This window comes from Bombus vosnesenskii, unplaced genomic scaffold (genome assembly GCF_011952255.1).
Source record: "Bombus vosnesenskii isolate JDL3184/JDL3185 unplaced genomic scaffold, Bvos_JDL3184-5_v1.1 scf7180000013431, whole genome shotgun sequence".
NCBI classification, from domain to species: Eukaryota; Metazoa; Arthropoda; class Insecta; order Hymenoptera; family Apidae; genus Bombus; species Bombus vosnesenskii.
In genome coordinates, this window is record NW_022883046.1 from 832,864 (window position 1) to 850,725 (window position 17,862).

The following is a 17,862-nucleotide window of genomic DNA, read 5'->3' on the forward strand; positions in this document are numbered from 1 at the left end:
AACTAGAGCGTAAGAAAATGGTGTATAGACAATAATAAACATCTACGACTTATGAATGTTTTCTGTTGAAATTTAGCAAACTTAATGTGAACACAAGATTTTATTAAAATATGCATATGGAAAGTCTCTGTATATTTTGATGCAAAAGATATTGTAATAAACAGATTCTGAAATTACATTGTTTATCTTACTTTTATATTGTACTGAATTTGACTGTAAATAAATCATACAAGTATTATTATAATTAGTTGTAATTATAGCTATTATTATTCTCCATCATCGCTACAGTATTAGTACTTTAGACCAAAACTGTATTGGTTTATGAAATAGATACATGTTATCTAAATACATGTTCAACGCATGGAAATGTTTTATTGACACTAATTAAGTTTAATTAGGTTTAATAATTTCCTTTAACTTAGACCACATGTAACAAATTTAAAATATTGCGTACTTGAGGTTGATGAGATTAATGATTTACGAGTGAAAGTGTAACTTTATGCAAAAGATGTAAAAACTTATAATTATGTAAGAAATCAATTTTCATAGTTACACTCTGTAAGACATAGTAAAGCATCAGCTATTGTAACAAGATTTACAACTCAAAAATGGTCTATGAGCTGAAGGCCACTGTATTCGCTCGAAAATATCTTGCAACGAAATGTATGCTTTAAAATGGCTTTTTCAGAACACAGATATTCAATGCATACGCCACTAAGCGACCTGCTTGATTAAATAACATATTTCTAATACACAAAAATATAATGAACAGCGTTGTTTCCTCGATATCAAAGGAACTTGACGACGGTAAAATGTCGCACATGGCTATGCACAAATGCGGATGTTTTCATCTTCAGTGAATAGCTATGAGACCCGACTCCAAAAGTTTTTGCAATTTTGCTGCTACGTCTTTATTTTTCAGGTGGCTATAAATAGAAAAATTATAATATTAATATAAAATGAAAAAAATTGTTCTAATATAATAAATCTAATGGATTGATTATACTTACTCTTGTAAAGCTCTAGGATCGCTTTGCATCTGCTCTAATATAAGTCTCATCGCAGGATCCCGTAATATACTTTGGACTTCTGGGTCTGCCATTGCTCTCTTCCTTACTTCCTCGGGATTGGAACTAACAGAAACGGCACATGAGCGATATCCTTCTAATGCCTCGCTATTCGAAGGATCTAATTCCAATGCTTTTTGGTAAGCAGTAAGTGCTTTTCCTTGTTGTTGCATTCCCTGTAATATCTTCCCTTTCCTTATCCATCCTTTGATAAACTTGGGATCAATTTCAACACATTTCTCGCAATCCTTCAACCCAAGATCGAACGCTGCTAATTTCGTATAACAGGCAGCTCTGTTGCTATAATATTTTGGGTCATCTGGATTTCTTTTGATAGCCTCTGAGTAATGTTTTATAGCTGTTGGATAATCACCCTCTTTGTATTTTTCATTTCCAAATTCCTTTTCTTCTTCTGCTTTTACTGGGTCAATATATGCTTTTCTTTCCTCCTCTTTGATGATTTTATCAATATCCGAAAGAAGAGTTTTAATTTCGGGTGTTCTATGTTCTGACATAGATTTCTCATAATACACTTTAGCTTGTTTCCAATTTTCCATCTTTTTGTATGCATGTCCAATTCTAGTGAATGCTTTAGCTATTAACTTAAAGTCTGCTCTATTTTCTCTTCCAACTTCAATGGCCTTTTCACATTGAGCGATACATTTATCATACTCTTTTTGTTCAAAATATACTGCTGCTATGTTTAGTAAGTAAATAATTTCTGTAGGATCTAATTCGACTGCTTTGTTATAGTGTTGAAGAGCTGGTTCAAACTTCTTTTGTTTGTAAGCATCATTGCCTAATTGCTTTTCACGCTGTGCAAGCTTCTGAGGTGTATTACAATCTTCTTCTTCTTTCTTCTGAGGCTTAGGCGATTCTTGTTTAGGTTTCGGAGGTTCTGATTGCTGAGATGAGTTCGTTTCTATTTCCATGTCAGTATCCATATTCATTAATACACCAAGAGTCGTAAGTACCCGTTTGTCTGTTAACATCTCAGCAGCAGACTCTGAATTATTTCTGAGAGTATCTAGAATTTTTAAATATTCTGGATCTAATAAAAAGCCTTTGGTTCTGGGATCGTTTGCAAGCTTCACAAATAAATCTGGTCTATTGAAGGGATTTGACGTCATTAATCGTTGAGCTTTCACTTCAGCCAAACCACTTTGTAGTTGGGCATTGTCAGGTTCATGTTGCAGGCCAGTTTCATATGCTTTGATAGATGCATTTAATTTACCTAAATAAGCCAAGGCACTGCCCATACGTGAATATCCTTTCCCCCAGTCAGGCTTTAAACTTATAGTTTTCTCAGCATCTTCCACAGCTTGTTTGTACATTCCTGCTTTAGCATATGCTGCAGATCTATTACTATATAAAACATGATTATTTTCATCTAAGCCAATTGCTTCTGTATAATGTTTAATAGCCTCTTCATATCTTCCTTCTTGTAAAGCAGAATTACCTTTCTGTTTTAGTACATATACCTGCAAATTTAAATTTAATAATTTGGTATCATTAAATTGGAATCTCAAGGAAACAAGCAGTAGCAAAAGATCGAAACGTCCTTTCTAGAGAGTTATAACAATGTTAACTTGGAAGCGAAAAATATCGTTTATTTAACGAGCATAAAAAATGTTCAATTTTGTATATAAACGATCATATCAAAACAAAAAATTAAATAAAAAGAAACAAGAATTGATATCTTTTGTAGTAATCTAATAGAATGTACGAGAAAATAGCGCGACAAGCAAGGAATAAGACAATTCTTAAAACAAAGCGTGTTCAATTAACAGCATCATGGATAAATACAGTGCCTTTCAAATTAGCAACTTTTTAACCTTAAGGAATGCGTGATAGTAATCAACGTGGCAAGAATGTTTACCTGGTCCATAACGCTTGACTTTAGAACAGTAATACTTTCGTTCTATTTTTCAGAACTCGTTCTTTTATGCTCACGAAGATACGTGATGACTCGTGAAGTACACTCGAGCCGGCGCAGATTTTCAGAAAGCTCCAGAAATGGACAACTAGCGCCTCTTCTCAATTGTCGAGAAACTAGTTATACGCAATGCCTTTTTGTGATTATATTCCACAATTTTCTAGTACCTTCGAAAAACATTCTGTCCTTCTTTTATATGCAACTTGATTGCCAAACTAGTTTCACATTTAATCCAAATTATACTATATTCGTTTGTAAAGTATTTTCTGCTTTGCAATGTATACATATATAAATTATATTTATTAACATTTTGTCGACTGTTGGTACATTACATTTTATATATGATTATATTTTACTATCGCGATCTCTCTATACACATATGTATATTCTATGTGTAATTACATAATATTATATTTTCATTTATATTTCATCATATTTTATTATTATAACCATTATTACTGTATTTACATTTCTTCCTAATTTATAATTTAATCTTTAAAAATATGTTAAATAAATACATATATATGTGTATGTACTCAAACACAAACAATCATAATTGTAACTACGTCTCTAAATTAGATATTTAGATTCTCTTTAACAGAATTTTGGCCTTTAATTCATGTTTCGTATGGCTTATTATTATAATTTTTATGTATGAACTTGTATATACATGTAGTAACGTATGGATTCTTAAAGTAAGGACAAGTAATGATGGTAAATTCAAAGTTTAGTGTAGTTTAATAAGTGATATTCAATAACAAAAGGAATATAAATAGAGTTTATTCTAGTTTAATAAGCGATATTCAATAACAAAAGGACCGACTATAATATCGTCGCACGTCGATTCACACTTTCGTCTCAACTGTCCGTTCAACTCACACTCTGCTTCTCAACTGACTCTCTGGCCGTTGTAGCATTCTTTGTCTTTTGCTAGGCCCACCGCACACGTGTTCCGCGGACGCTCGTAGCCAGGGTCACGTAGGCCTTTTCGGCGAAACTATTTATTTGAAGGATCGATAACGAAGGACCGATAATTGATGGAGCCGACAGCGCCTCGGCTCTCGCGACATTGTCTATAGTTAACTCGATGTTTCTTAGGCCCGATACTACATACATTACATTACAAATGTATTATATACATTTCACTAAAAAATGGTTCCAATATTACAGTCTAAGGACGCTCAGATTTACGATACAAGTTAATCGTAGAATCCGAACATGGAAGCGTATTAAATAAAAAAGGACATATATGTGCATATATTATAATGATTCACGAACGTAGGTGCATTTTAAGTACCATTAGTACGAACAACTTTGTGTGGTAAAATGTTTAGTGTCCAAGGTTGCTTGATCTGACATTACTTTCGTTGCCACAGAACCTGGTATTTCCATCAGCAAACTGGAGTAACTGGGGAATCCCAGATATTTGTCGTGTTGCATTTTTTCGTTCGTAAGCAGTTCGATAACCGTAAAATTATCTCTAGAATTATATTTCGCACTCGGATATTTTATCATAGAATTCAGAATATTTTTTGTTACATTACAAGGAACATAATACATACGTACTTTGTAAAGATAGAAGATTCAGATTATTATATTTTTAATGTAAATAGAACATAATATAAATGAATTACTACTTACAGCCAAAAAATTAGTAGACGATTAGTAGAATCCTTTCTTTTCCAAGAGCCAAATATATCCCGGAACCTGTGCACTTCGCAGTCCGAACTCCCCCAAAAAGGAATAAGTCTCCAGACTTCTTAGAATGCCTAGACCATTACACGTTACGAACTCGAAATAACCAACAGCCGGTCTTTGCTCCATATTTTTACGCCGGCTTTTGCAAAATTAGCTATAACATTTCATCCTTCTTTGAGCTTTCATATTGTATTTTCTGTATTTATTGCCTAATAATCAAAATCGAATCTTATATATTTGCTAATGCTTGTTAACAATCATTCGCTATTCGTATTTATCGGCAAAAGAAATTCTAAAATCTATGATACATTTTCTAAGACTTTTTATTACTAAAAAATAATTATCATCGTTATGTAACAACGTTAATGTTATCCTTCTTTTACTGCTGATACCGTAAAAACAACATATTTACGATACTAACAAAACTTGACTATATACAACAATAGGAAGAGGGGGAACGGGGAAATTAATACACGTTAAACATTCACAGTAAAATACCGAAGTATTCTGGCGAAATAAAGCTCAGTAGAGCTTTGATACGTTCTTTGATAAATAGTCCTATTTATAAGTGTTATTTCGGTCTCTTTATCTAATATAAATTATGTGTATGTACACCTTAAAATGAGCAATGAAATTACGAGTGTTCTGTTACATATTACTTTTTCTACTTTTTTATATCAGCGTAGATTCTTATTTTAAGTCGCTTCCAAACGTACGGATGTCACTGCTACATTCTCACACTATTCGAATAAAAAAGTCTGATACTTTCTTCTATATTTACAGAACGAGATCCTATGATCTCCTAAGCGTAAATGTAAATCCTTTGCAGTCGATTATCTATATTGCAACGATTCTATTTGTTTCGAACATTATCGTTTCTCTCGTTACCGAAGTATAGTAGTTGCTTCTTACTGAAGCACTAGACATTAGCATTAGACATATTTATGTATTTGCTCGTCCTTCGTTACCTCGTGTATTCTTTCGTTTTCATCGTCTTTACAATACGTTTCACATTGATTTTGCTAATTAGCTTTAAGCAAATAAAACATATTCGATTTGATGTGATTAATACTTGCACTTGTCGGAGTTCAAACTATCTCTGTCTACCCTATGTATCCGTATCGTGATGCATCGTCACGACCATTTGTCAAGACATCGTCGGTAATGACTTCTCGATGATATTATAATCAATTAAATAATCCATCGTACAACAAACCGAATTGTTGATCTGATCAACGTATCGGTAAATATTTCTATACTTTGACACCGACCACGTTTTGTCGAAGTCGCACGATCGCGGGTAAATAATTATTAGCTGCAGAGCTTTCGTCTTCATCATTGTTGTCGGAATCTGACTCTGGAAGCGGTTCCGGTGTTGCGCCCAGTCTTACTAATTCCCTTGCGAGTTGAATATCGTAGCACAGAGCTACCTGATATGCAGTGAGCCCTGCGTAGGTTTGCGTATCCAAGCAAGGCTTGCACTCCTGAAGGAGGAACGCGATCACTGACCGACACCCATTCTCCACAGCGAGGTGAAGAGCTGTTCTCCCCGCCAATGCTTCTCTGGCTTCAAGATCCGCTCCGAGGCGTAGCAGAAGCCGTACCAACTCTACTTGACCCGATGAGGCGGCTATGTGCAAACACATTTCTCCTGAAACGCAAAGTATAACATCTACATAAAATATTGAACGATTAACATATGATTTATACATGAATTATTAACGTATGATAACGTATGAATGAATACTTTGTTTGAGGCATTGTTCTACGATTAAAAAAAGATCATTTATGTCAATACACGTTCGTGCGTCTTTAACGAGGGTGGAAACGCGTACTTTTCATAACGATGCGACCGAGTCACATGCTTCTACAAGATATAGATAGAACTAGGAAGACGTGGTGAATCATTGTCGTCGGAGGTTTGGCTGGCGTCCCGCGGTCCAAACTAGGTTCGTACCGATCAAAGTAACTGCTAAAATTAACCTCCCTTGTTACCATCGGCAGCATGTACATTGGCGGAATATAATTACTAATTTTGTTGCAGCTGAACTCGCCTCGCAACAGGGAGCTTCAGAGAGCTGATCTCTACCGCGCAAATATTTATGTTTCTATTCTTATCGAGACGTATCGATGCACGATGCGCGAAACGCAATTGCGTTAGAAGTACATAAAGAAATAGATTATTTATGTATTTCGAAATTTCTCGATACACTTAAACGATATTGTATTGGCAATTATCGATTTGCTCTTTATTATGGATGATCCTCTTAAGCAAGGAGATTAAATTTTCATCGGATATTTCTTCAGTTTTTATTCCCTAAAAATAGAGAATCAAGAGCAACGAAAGAATCGTTAACTTTCTTTTTCCTTCCTCGTTTCGTTCTCTCCGACGAAAACGTTCAAGGGTGAAAGCATATACGTGTCCACCGATTTCCACGCCATTGTGGGGTTTCCCAAGTCGAATCGAGTCGAACCGAGGCAAGAATATCACGACACGCAAATAGTCGCGCAGGTATTTTTAAATATCAAAAACATCTGCTTCGAGCTTTCTGTCTCATCGCGCGCCGCGCGTGATGTAACGCGCGTGCACGCACGCACAGACGACGCGCCAAAATTCCGTCGCGTGTATTCCGAGCTTAATACCGCAACACTCTTTTCTCCTCGCTTTCTTCTTCCCCTACCTAATTGCTTCATCCGTGAAATTCTCTAGGCGCGTCTCATCGACCGAATCACCGCGACTACACTTGAACCCCTAACGTTTCTGCTCCACTATTGAATCATACGTATCACGAAAGGCCGTATGTCTTTCTAATTTAAGCCTAGTTATTCGAGCATGTGCTTTTTCGTTCGCTTCGATAAAATTACACACGCGAATGTTTACGTTTTTCTTGACAAATCGATAAGACGTAAAGCACGTTGTACGTCACCGGTATGTACGTACGACGCAACGTAAGAATCAAGTAACAGACACGCGAGCTTGCGATTAGATCAAAAATCCATAGCAAAAGCGTAGCTTAATTTATTTCGTCATGGTCCAAAATCAGCCGTTACGCCAACAGCTTGCCATTCCATGTGTACATCCATTTTATAAGCCTAGAATGGAGTATATGGATGACGTTATGTGGGAATTCCGGAGCTTTGTAAAAGAGCTAACGTTCAACGTTCGATTATTCAGGCATCGCAATTTGAAATATTTAACGTAAAACCACGGATATATCAAATTAGCATAGCAAAAGGAAATCTTGTAAATGTAATTACACTGGAGTCTGTGAAAGATGCATAGACAACGGATACAAAAGGCATAGTGGAAAAGATTTCTGACTAAACTTTTCTTCGAAGCATCCGTAGCACATTTAGCTGCGGCTCGAATTCTCGTTTGAATAGTCACTGAAAAGGAAGCTACTTTGGAATTACGAATAACGCGATTGTTACTTGGAAATGTCTCGAAAAATATTATCTATTTGAAAGTGACAAGTGGCATTGATCACTTTTCTCAAAAATATCATGAATCGTCAATAATGGGATTATACTTAACTTCATGGAATTTCCGAACGAAATAAACGGAATAACGGATCATTCTCGATTCTCGATGAAATCATGGGAAACCCGCGCATAATCGTGGTTACAGAATTGTTCCCCGTGTGCGGCGCGCGCGCGTGCGATGCCAATGACTGTTGTTTCATGCGGTAAAAGTTGTTAGGATTTTCCGAGATGCTTCGTTTGTCCTTTCCGCGAGCAATACTAAACCCGTGTCACGCGCGTTTCCTGCCTTCTTAACAAAACATCTTATTCCATGGGTTTCTTTTTATTGTCCATTAATAAGAACAGGCTTTATCCTCGGTGTTTTTTGTGTCATACATCATCGTCAAATGTTCAAGGATTTAACGAATGTACTAAAACTACTTTGTGTTGCTATTCTATTCATTTATTCATAAAATGTTGTCGCTGATGAGATTTAAGCAAACAAATGTTAATTCATTGAGAAATGTTTGAGTAAGCAAAGTGAAATGGAGAATATGAAAAAATGAAGAGTATGAATTTACTAGTTACCATCGTAATTCCTCTGTTCTAGGTTTTGTGGCAGGGCAGGTATTTCCTTTGCTTGGCGTAGATAATTCCTTTCAACAAGTGTTAACGGATCGGTAAGGGCTTTCGCGGAGGCGAGATCCCCGGTAGCACACGCCAAATGAAGGGCTGTGTTTCCGCTAAAGTTCCTCAATGTCGGGTTTGCACCTGCCAAAATAAGCCGCCTAACAATCCTCGGTTGTCGTGTCAATACGGCCAGATGCAGGGGCGACTGGCAGTCATCGTTCAGGATATTTAAGAGGCAGGCATGTGGCGCCATTCTTATCAAGCTGAACGCAGCTTCCAGAAAGCCTTGCACTATGGCCATATGAAGTAGCCTATGAGAGAGAGAGAGAAAGAAAAAAAATAAATGATTACTAATGGCTTTAAGGAAAGACGTTTGCATAAAGATGAAAAAGAATGTGTTGCAATTTTTCGCTCTGCAATGGGTAATCGCGATATTACATCGGTCATTGGTGGAGATAATGTACGTATTTACGCGAGTAGGCTTCGACCTCGAAGCGCCACTATAATTTCTTTTCCTCATTTCAGAGTTTGTTTCACAGTTTATTTTCTCTGTGCAAAGGTCAATGTTTCGTCATTCAATGACGCATGCAACGTTTTGATAGAATTTTCTAATTGTATAACTCGTATTACACATTATAATACGAAGAGAGGAAAATGGCGTAAAAAAAAATTTGTATATAATTGTTTGAAGTTTCCCGGAAGTTATCCCTGAAAGGCATTGGTGCTATCGTCCCCTGTCGCCCTGTACTCTCCTTGACGTATCACAATTTGAAAGGATCTCTTGGACGTGTATCTCGCGATTGCAATAATTTAATTGATCAATGTGCTTCGCCTTGCGAAAAGCGTATGAGACGATCGGCCGATCTACGTGCATACGATGACGCGTAACAATATTTGCTTCGATTAACATATTTCTCGTATGATCAGAAAAACAACAGCTGTACTTGATAAAGGCATTTATCTTAAAATACCATTTGTCATCATTTAAACGGAACGATGGTACAATTATCCTTTTTATTTGTTTTGTTTAAAATTCTTAACATCTACGATGCTTTCTTTATGAGACTATACATATGTATTACGTGTATTATATAAAACAACACTTCCTACGTGTTAATCGATACAAGGAAACAGGTTATATGTAAATCAAGTCATTGTTTCATCATACAAAGAAAAACATCCATTGAACGGAATACGTTATTATTATTGTAACATCGACCGATACGCTCGAAAACAATAATGTCACTTAAAACTCTTGAAAGTAACGCGGGCTACAGGTTGCTTCGAAACGGAGCATGCGCCGATCTGCATATATATACGTGAAATTAACTATCACTTTATTTTGCTCGCTAACGATCTCGTTAGTCATATCAGAAATTTCAGAAACATGACGTCTTACGATTCTACTTGTGACGCACATGACACGACACGTGCCAACTTAATCGGAATTTATATATTGTTCAAACTAGGTCAAACTTGTTTTGAAAGGGAGAAATACATAACATCTAGATTACTTACGTGTCACCATCGTCGTCCTGAGTATAGTAGAGCTGCCAAGGTTCCTTATTGAGCGGTTTGTCAAGAGATTGAGGTAGATCGTGTCGCAACGTTGAAGCATCTTCTTGCTCGAGTTTCTCGGAGATTACCGGAGTCAATTCGACGGTAGGTTCAACCTGAACCTTGCCGCTTGCCAGAGGATTTAATGTAACTTGTTTCAATGTAAGCTGGCTCAAGCTTTCGCTTAAGCCAAGATCCACGCCACTATCTGCTCTCATTGGTTCCGGGGCGACGGGTGCGGTTGTTGCAGCATTCAATTCGTAGTCGCACAGCTCCGAACTGATCTGGAGATTGCCACTGGAGAGAAATCCGGAATCGGCGTGGCTCGAATTACGTTGATCTTCGCACTTTTGTTGTTGTTCGTTTTCTGGAACATTGTTCTCCATCGGTGTCGTTCTCGGCGAATGCCACATCTTTTCGATATCAATATTCAATCCGCGGCCGAAAATCTACTTATTTCCCGCTTTGCCTGAAGGAAAACTATCATGCGACTTGTATACACATATACACAGACACACAGAGCGACGCACTGTGTATACACCACTATGTATACTTCTCTAAAATCTTGACACGGCGAATTTATGTAGCTTTCCGTGCGGATGCTTTAATCGACTATTACGATTTCGTTCGATTGTCCTTCCTTCTCTGAACAAGAATACATTCGTCTCTGTTTCGTTCGTTCGCAAGCGACGCCACTGCTCCGTTTATTCGAGCAATCATTCGATTGTCGTTCGCCTCGAACAGCTGGCTTCTTTACGTGTATTCGGTTTCTCGTTGTCGTCGCATTCTCGTTTTGACTGTGTGTTCGTAAATAACGGTGGCTAGTGCACGTCGTTCCACGATAATTTCGCGTTCATCAGAAAATTTCACGTATTAGTGAGGAAGACGGTTTCAAAGGAAAGGTTAGGTCTGTTGAATAAAAGTTTATGTTTCTGACGGAGAACTGTAGAGAAAGAAAACAAAATAATATATACTTGATAACCGTGCAAATTTGTAATTGTATCGAAACTCCACTCAACGCGCTGTCTGGAAACCAACTAATCGTGTAACGTTAGGTGACGCGCTGAGTAACTTCCACGATGGCCGCTTCACACAGTGGAACCTCTGGCGGTATCAGCGGTTTGTGAGCTCTCAAAGGGGAAAGGTAGGGGTGGGAAAACCCATCATCCTCTGGCAGGGCCAGCTACGCGTATACACTGTGTACTCAATTTAACTTGGCATTCTTTAGATAACCAGTTTAGAAAAAGAAAGCGGAGTCGGAAACTCCATAAAAGAAATCCCACCTTATTTACTGCAAATAATTTCGCAATTTTACACGGAAGTAGTTTGATGGATTATTTCATTCCATTAAGCAAATCTTTATCTTTCGATATATGCGAACATATATCATAGGAGTATTTCTAAATAAATTATCAATTATTATTTATGAAATTACTTTTCATGTAATGTACAAAACGATCTAAAAGAAAAGCAGATTCAATGCTAAAGTTTACTACAGTATCTGATCGGGCGCAGAACAAATTTTTCGACGTCGTGTAACATTGCATACGAACGCGCATTTTCTCTTTTTACAGTCATTTACCTGGTCGTAATTTATCTACTTGACATTCGTTTCTTTACCTTTATTAATTTTTACGAAGTAGAAAGACAGGTATCCGTTTGCTAACTGAGAATGAAGAATCTAATGAACTATGGCTTAAATCTTTATTTCGCATTTGAATTATCGATAAATTCAAACCAAATTTTATTAGGTACTTAAGGAGTGACGGGAAAGCGTTAAGTTATTGTGAACGAGCATGTCAAACGTATATGTATATGTTTCTGTAGGAACATGCAGATTTCACCGTTCTACTTTCTTTTTGAATTGTCAATCCATATGATGCACACTCGCTGGAAATTCCATCGGTATTTCCGATTTAGAAGATTTACCAATGTTTACAAATAATTTCAAATACTACGGATTACAAAGTAATATACCTAGAAGACACGTTGGTACGATGCGCTTTAAAAGTGAATCTCGGTCCTATTCATGGGAGCTTAAATACGGTTTTCCCCAAAGATGGTTACTAACACTCGACCTTAAAACAAAGGGAAATCGTATTTTTTATCGTCCGTTACACAAATCGCTAGTACACCGATAATCCCAGACTGCTGTCATAATATGTACTTTCTTATTTCGGAAACAATAGCTACTATTAATGTACTACATAAATGAGAGTGAAAGGCCACTGTGGATTGATGAAGGTTGTTAAAGCATTTGTAAATGATAGACTTAACCTGTAGACCAATGACAACGAATTATATAATTTTATGTAATCGTTGGTTAATAATGAATAGAGTATTTTTCATGAATACTATTTCTGTTTGTGCAATTATATAAATTTTTCCTTATCGACCTGATAATGTGTGATTTATTGATAAAAATTTGTCACTGACCTTGTGTGAAAAAAGATGTGACCAAACTTTTTTATAGTAACGATGAATGAGAATTCGGTGCGAAAGCTATCTGGGAAAAACCTAACTGTGATAAGCTCAGTACGTATACATACACATTATATCTGCATTGTTCACGAATTCATCTGCAAAATTCATCGATAGATACACCATTCATTATCAATAACTTAGCTATCGCACTTTGAATTCACTTTTTGTACATTGTATATGTATCAAGTGCGTTCGCACGATTTGTTTTCTGATGTCGATTTTATTTTCATCTATAAAGTCTAGGAAAGTCCTCAATGGTAAACAAGTTTTTTAAAGAACAATAGCATCACTTAATTACTTGTATTCTACAAGGTTAAACATATTAATGATGTTTTAAGTGTTCAAAGTCTAAAGAAATACGATGACTCAAAGTTGAAGCGGATAAAGTATTAGGTCATTTTATTGTATCCTTGTTACGATAGAAATAAAAATAAAACATATTATATCTTTTACGAATCAGCTTTGTAAATTTTCTATATGTTATATTGAAAAGTATTATTTATACAATAATCTGCTTGTCAGATATTTAAATTATTTTCGAATAAAAATTATAAGCAGGTTTAAACAAAATACAAATAATTTATCGGAAAAAGTGACTATATATTTCTTAAGTGATCACTTACCCGTTTGAAGATGTCAAGTCGCAAGTGCAACAAATGAAGATCACGTTAGTAGACTTGATCGATTTCAAATGAATTGCTTGCATCGTCTTTTGTCAATAGGGAAGAATCCGTAGTTACATATATTATTCTATGTATAAGATTAGGTTAAAAATAGATTAAATCTTATGATAGAGACAAACAAAGTAACGTACTTGAGCACAAGGCGCAATGCAGCGCATGCAGACTAGCTTCCAACTGTTTGAATCAACTGCGCGCTGTTATACGGAATTTAAGTTTACACGGGAAATTCCTAATGAAAGTAAACATGAATATACGGGCTCATAAATTTTTTAAACGTAATTTTGAATAAAAATAAATCATGCATTTTCTTCTATATAAAATTAAGATTTAAGTGTTTTAAATACTTCATAAATATATATATTTCAATAAAATTTGGGTCTGATAAACAAAGTATTTTTTTTATGAATATAACTTTTATTTTAACAGAATATAAAAATAATAATATCATGTACTCTTATGTTCAAGAATTCCTTGTCGTATCAATGGTTCACAAACAGATCTTGGTAGCAAATGATATGTATTTTTTTTTAGCAAAATAACTTGGCCATCATCTAATTCCAATCTTCCAAAATCCTCTACACATTTGACCTGAAATAATATTACATTTTGTACATTTAGCTGTTATTAGAACAGAGTTTGAGTATCTATTTTATATATACCTCTACATAAGGAGTTTTTGGAGGTACCATATTTGTTGTTAGATTAAACCCATGGTCTTCTCCTAAAGATCTCATGTATTTAGCTAAAGACTTATTATATGACTGAAACCATTGAATTTCAGCATTTAATAAATTGGAATTTATTTCTGGTGGTAGAATGCTCCCTAATTCCCATCGTAATTCTCTTAGTTTTCTCATTCTGTTATATATGTATGCTAAGACACATCTTTTATTTCTTTTTAATGCTGTATGTCTCAACTGTACTGATGGCAATAATGCCATATTATCATCATTCCTAATGGCATTGCTGAAAGTTTATTCAATAATAAGCTTTTTCTACGTTTTAATTTTTACATTGTTATACCTTATACAAACCTATCTGCTACATTTGCATCATAGAGACATTGCATCTCCTGTAAAACTTCTTTAACAAGTACCTCCTATAAATAAATCTTTTTTTAGATCATTACTTAATTATCTCTAATATTATCATAACATTATTTTATCATACAACCTACATTGAATGGTAATATATCAGAATATAAATCTAGTTCTGAAATAAGCTTAAAGCCTTTTCTTCCATACATATTTTAAAAATATAGTTAAAAATATATATAACTACTATATACTACTATAAAAATATATATACTACTGTTAATAATAAGTACCAAATTTTTTGAACATCAGCTGTTGAGTACAGTACTACCGACTGACTCTAATAATGACTACATTTAAAAATGACCAGTTCCTACATAAACTAAGCCATTCATGTTCAATGGTAGTGACATCTACAAAATCTTTGAGTCTAGCGACATCTCACGTCAAATTGAACATTATCGAAAACATTTAGGTTATTTTTATAATAATAAACTGTGTTTAGATGCAATAACAAAAAACTCTTTTATTGAAATGTTATCGCTTAGAAATGTTATTACAAAGTTACAAGCATATTCGCAACAAGTAACGTATTGTACAAAGGCTATCACGGAAAAAATTCATCCAATCATTTCCAAAAGAAGTTATGAAGATGAAAATTATTTTTACCAAAGACCGCGCGAGGTATGGCTAGAAAATTTGGATACCGTTGAAAGACAAAAATTAGGACTTGTTTTTCTACATCCCGACATTTATGGAGCATCTCCTAGGATAGATATAATTCATGAAAACATACACTGGCAAAGAATGTATCGCTTTGTGGTAATTATTACATCTCATTAATTACCCCTATTAGTCTTAAATCAAGAATGACAAGATGGGTAAATTAATTTTTCATTTTAGTGTTATGCACATACAAAAGTACGTTCAGAAGTAAGAGGTGGTGGCAAGAAACCATGGCCACAAAAGGGATTAGGTCGTTCCCGTCATTCAAGTATACGTTCCCCATTATGGAGAGGTGGTGGTGTAGTACATGGACCTAGATCTCCTACAACTCATTTTTACATGCTTCCCTTTTATACCCGAGTTGCTGGACTTACATCTACATTGTCTGTTAAATTAGCTCAAGATGATTTGTATATTGTTAAGGATTTGGAAATTCCATCCAATAAACCATCATATATTGAACAACTAATAGAAGAGCGACATTGGGGACCTTCTGTGTTGTTTGTTGATACTGATGATATTATGCCTGAAAACATCTCAGAAGCAACTGACACAATAAAGCATGTAAATTTAATGCCTGTATATGGTAAGTTATATATTAATAGATTTTGATGTTATTTAATTTATATCACCTTCATTATAAATTTATTTTCCAGGCCTGAATGTCTACAGTATGTTAAAACATAATACTTTAATTCTTACTGAAAGAGCTGCACGTTTAATTGAAGACAAAATATTGTACCATTTACATAGGCCAGATTATCGTAAATTAATGGCAAAGTTTAGACTTAGTCAGCAATAGAAATTAAAAAATAAAAGCATGAAATATCAATTTCATTTATTTTCTGTAACTGTCATTAATTTCTTATAACAATTCAATATTATTATCAATATCAGTTTTAAGCTTATTTATATCAAAACAAAATTTTCATCCCTAGTTGAATAAAGGTCACTTCTTTCTTAATGTTGGCATACTAGTTGACTTTTTAGGAAGAGGCTGCAAGGACAAATGTCAATGATATTAAGAAAAATATAATACCGAATTATAATTATATAAAAATAAAGACCCTTACTGCTGGATGAGGATCTTCACCTAACATTTTTTCACGAATGGCCCACCTTATGCTTGCATGTTTAGCTTCCCCAGGAAAAGACATTTGTTTCCATTCCTGTTGATATTTTTGATAAAGTAAAACTGGATCGGTCTTTTTAACATTTTTACTTTTTTGGATGTCTGGTTGCAATCTCCATGGTCTAATAACTATATTGAAATAAAAAAGTAAAATTGTATTTATATGTTGTAATTTAATTGTATTTATGTTATATTTATGTTCATATTTACAATATGATACATGTTAGAAGCTTACATGATTTTGTTCCAGAATGAGTATTTTTTGTAGATGATGTACTTTTTGTGTGGCTGCTTCCAATATATCCTTGCTGATGGTCTAAAATGTTTGGTGCACTCATAGGACGTACTGATTGCAAAGGTGTTGATTTTTCTTGAATCTGTATTTTATCATCTTGTATTTTTGTTGTACTTTGTGTTTCTATATGGAAATCTTTTTTCAAACACCCCTCATATTTATTTTTACTTTTTAAACAAGATTTATTATCTACCTCTATATTATTACATGGCATAACAATAGATTTAACATTGCAATGATCTTCTGTTCTCATGGATTTGGATTTTGACTGTATAATATTCACTTTGTGACCTACATTTGTATAGTTTTCTTCAAAATTTGTAGGATTTTCATTTTCTTTATCACTTGATAACTTTGTCACTATTACCTTTACAATGGTGTCATCAAAATAAGAATTAGAAGAATTAGTGGATATAGTATTTTCAACTGAATGAAACTCTGTCTTTTGTTCTGTAAGAATTTCTTGAATCATATTTTTTTGCTTATCTATTATTTTTCTCTTAATTTCTTCCCTTTTTTGCTGTCTTTCACGATCTTTTATTTTCCTATACAACTTTAAATCTTGTACCAAGAAAAAGGAATATGAATTAGAATCAGTATGCAACAATGCTAGTTACAATGTGCATAAAATATTTAAATATTAACTATTATAAAATACAAAAAAAAGATATCAATAATATTACCTTTCATAAATGCTTTAAGTTGTTGTGCTGTAATTCCAACAAAGCCCAAAGAATTAAGAAGAACAAGTACTTCTCTTGGGTCATCATTCATAATTGATAAAATAATATTGATTTTTAACAATAAACGTTAGCAATAAAAATTGTGACTGTTTGTTTTCATACTCGCTATTCAAATAATAGAAACGTTGAAGTCAGTGATTTCACTCACCATATATTATCTATAATCGTTTAGAGGGTCATACGAATGTTTATTTAAGATAGACTGACTCAAAATATTGAAAAATCATTTTACTATTTAAACGTTTTAATGTTTTCATTGAGAAATACAAAATTCATGTATTTAATTTTTTAACACACTGTTATTATTTACATACAATATTTTATAAGCACAAAATCCTAAGTGAGTGAGCACTCTATAGAAGCGCTAGAGGCTTCCAATTGAAATTTAACAGAATTTCAATCGCCATCTCTTGGG

At 34.4% G+C, this 17,862-nt stretch overlaps 5 protein-coding genes and 1 long non-coding RNA gene across 10 annotated transcripts; 2 read left to right on the forward strand and 4 right to left on the reverse strand.

Annotated features, from left to right (window-relative positions):
* Positions 1 to 113: 113 nt before the first annotated feature.
* LOC117238108 (stress-induced-phosphoprotein 1) lies at positions 114 to 3,172 on the reverse strand. Its single transcript, XM_033502748.1, has 3 exons — positions 2,947 to 3,172; positions 1,011 to 2,548; positions 114 to 926 (listed from the first exon to the last, which is right to left on the reverse strand). The coding sequence occupies exons 1-3, from the start codon at positions 2,953 to 2,955 to the stop codon at positions 854 to 856; spliced, it is 1,620 nt and encodes a 539-aa protein (XP_033358639.1). The 5' UTR covers positions 2,956 to 3,172; the 3' UTR covers positions 114 to 853.
* Positions 3,173 to 3,762: 590 nt separating this feature from the next.
* Positions 3,763 to 11,805, reverse strand: LOC117238112 (NF-kappa-B inhibitor cactus). 2 transcript variants are annotated; one of them, XR_004494118.1, is made up of 4 exons: positions 10,312 to 11,805; positions 8,752 to 9,104; positions 4,645 to 6,352; positions 3,763 to 4,483 (listed from the first exon to the last, which is right to left on the reverse strand). XR_004494118.1 is itself a non-coding variant. In XM_033502756.1 (3 exons), the coding sequence occupies exons 1-3, from the start codon at positions 10,761 to 10,763 to the stop codon at positions 5,955 to 5,957; spliced, it is 1,203 nt and encodes a 400-aa protein (XP_033358647.1). In that variant the 5' UTR covers positions 10,764 to 11,805; the 3' UTR covers positions 3,764 to 5,954. The 2 variants fall into 2 exon arrangements, 1 of the variants encoding a protein (XP_033358647.1); XM_033502756.1 differs by having other exon boundaries at positions 3,764 to 6,352.
* On the forward strand, positions 6,350 to 6,910 carry LOC117238125. The gene is made up of 2 exons (XR_004494123.1): positions 6,350 to 6,650; positions 6,746 to 6,910. It is a non-coding gene; the product is annotated as an uncharacterized LOC117238125 (long non-coding RNA).
* A 1,652-nt stretch (positions 11,806 to 13,457) lies between the features above and the next one.
* On the reverse strand, positions 13,458 to 14,800 carry LOC117238117 (DNA replication complex GINS protein PSF1-like). 2 transcript variants are annotated; one of them, XM_033502765.1, is made up of 5 exons: positions 14,695 to 14,800; positions 14,552 to 14,616; positions 14,177 to 14,483; positions 13,970 to 14,105; positions 13,458 to 13,711 (listed from the first exon to the last, which is right to left on the reverse strand). In XM_033502765.1, exons 1-5 carry the CDS (start codon positions 14,761 to 14,763, stop codon positions 13,701 to 13,703), a joined length of 588 nt encoding a protein of 195 aa, XP_033358656.1. In that variant the 5' UTR covers positions 14,764 to 14,800; the 3' UTR covers positions 13,458 to 13,700. The 2 variants fall into 2 exon arrangements, with proteins under 2 accessions (XP_033358656.1, XP_033358655.1); XM_033502764.1 differs by having other exon boundaries at positions 13,458 to 13,746.
* A 129-nt stretch (positions 14,801 to 14,929) lies between these two features.
* LOC117238114 (39S ribosomal protein L4, mitochondrial) lies at positions 14,930 to 16,107 on the forward strand. The gene is made up of 3 exons (XM_033502758.1): positions 14,930 to 15,373; positions 15,455 to 15,863; positions 15,934 to 16,107. Exons 1-3 carry the CDS (start codon positions 14,945 to 14,947, stop codon positions 16,077 to 16,079), a joined length of 984 nt encoding a protein of 327 aa, XP_033358649.1. The 5' UTR covers positions 14,930 to 14,944; the 3' UTR covers positions 16,080 to 16,107.
* Positions 16,104 to 17,789, reverse strand: LOC117238115. 3 transcript variants are annotated; one of them, XM_033502759.1, is made up of 5 exons: positions 17,680 to 17,789; positions 17,388 to 17,605; positions 16,645 to 17,265; positions 16,351 to 16,538; positions 16,134 to 16,274 (listed from the first exon to the last, which is right to left on the reverse strand). In XM_033502759.1, the coding sequence occupies exons 2-5, from the start codon at positions 17,476 to 17,478 to the stop codon at positions 16,227 to 16,229; spliced, it is 948 nt and encodes a 315-aa protein (XP_033358650.1). In that variant the 5' UTR covers positions 17,479 to 17,605; positions 17,680 to 17,789; the 3' UTR covers positions 16,134 to 16,226. The 3 variants fall into 3 exon arrangements, with proteins under 3 accessions (XP_033358652.1, XP_033358651.1, XP_033358650.1); XM_033502761.1 differs by having other exon boundaries at positions 16,104 to 16,274; positions 16,397 to 16,538; positions 17,388 to 17,769; XM_033502760.1 differs by having other exon boundaries at positions 16,104 to 16,274; positions 17,388 to 17,769.
* Positions 17,790 to 17,862: the final 73 nt, after the last annotated feature.

Bases quoted from the DNA above. Each gene is read 5' to 3' on its own strand.
- LOC117238117 (XM_033502764.1), bottom strand. From the start codon at position 14,763: ATGTATGGAAGAAAAGGCTTTAAGCTTATTTCAGAACTAGATTTATAT. The intron at 14,484-14,551 runs GTTTGTATAAGG...ATAAACTTTCAG, and splicing joins GATGCAAATGTAGCAGATAG to CAATGCCATTAGGAATGATG. The intron at 14,106-14,176 runs GTATATATAAAA...ATATTATTTCAG, and splicing joins CAAAAACTCCTTATGTAGAG to GTCAAATGTGTAGAGGATTT.
- LOC117238115 (XM_033502760.1), bottom strand. From the start codon at position 17,478: ATGAATGATGACCCAAGAGAAGTACTTGTTCTTCTTAATTCTTTGGGC. The intron at 16,539-16,644 runs GTAAGCTTCTAA...ATTTCAATATAG, and splicing joins TCATTCTGGAACAAAATCAT to TTATTAGACCATGGAGATTG. The intron at 16,275-16,350 runs GTAAGGGTCTTT...TTGTCCTTGCAG, and splicing joins GTGAAGATCCTCATCCAGCA to CCTCTTCCTAAAAAGTCAAC.
- LOC117238112 (XM_033502756.1), bottom strand. From the start codon at position 10,763: ATGTGGCATTCGCCGAGAACGACACCGATGGAGAACAATGTTCCAGAA. The intron at 9,105-10,311 runs GTAAGTAATCTA...TCTCTCTCATAG, and splicing joins CAGGACGACGATGGTGACAC to GCTACTTCATATGGCCATAG. The intron at 6,353-8,751 runs GTAACTAGTAAA...TTTGCGTTTCAG, and splicing joins AGAACAGAGGAATTACGATG to GAGAAATGTGTTTGCACATA.
- LOC117238114 (XM_033502758.1), top strand. From the start codon at position 14,945: ATGTTCAATGGTAGTGACATCTACAAAATCTTTGAGTCTAGCGACATC. The intron at 15,374-15,454 runs GTAATTATTACA...TTTTCATTTTAG, and splicing joins AAAGAATGTATCGCTTTGTG to TGTTATGCACATACAAAAGT. The intron at 15,864-15,933 runs GTAAGTTATATA...TTTATTTTCCAG, and splicing joins AAATTTAATGCCTGTATATG to GCCTGAATGTCTACAGTATG.
- LOC117238108 (XM_033502748.1), bottom strand. The intron at 927-1,010 runs GTAAGTATAATC...TTCTATTTATAG, and splicing joins GATCCTAGAGCTTTACAAGA to CCACCTGAAAAATAAAGACG.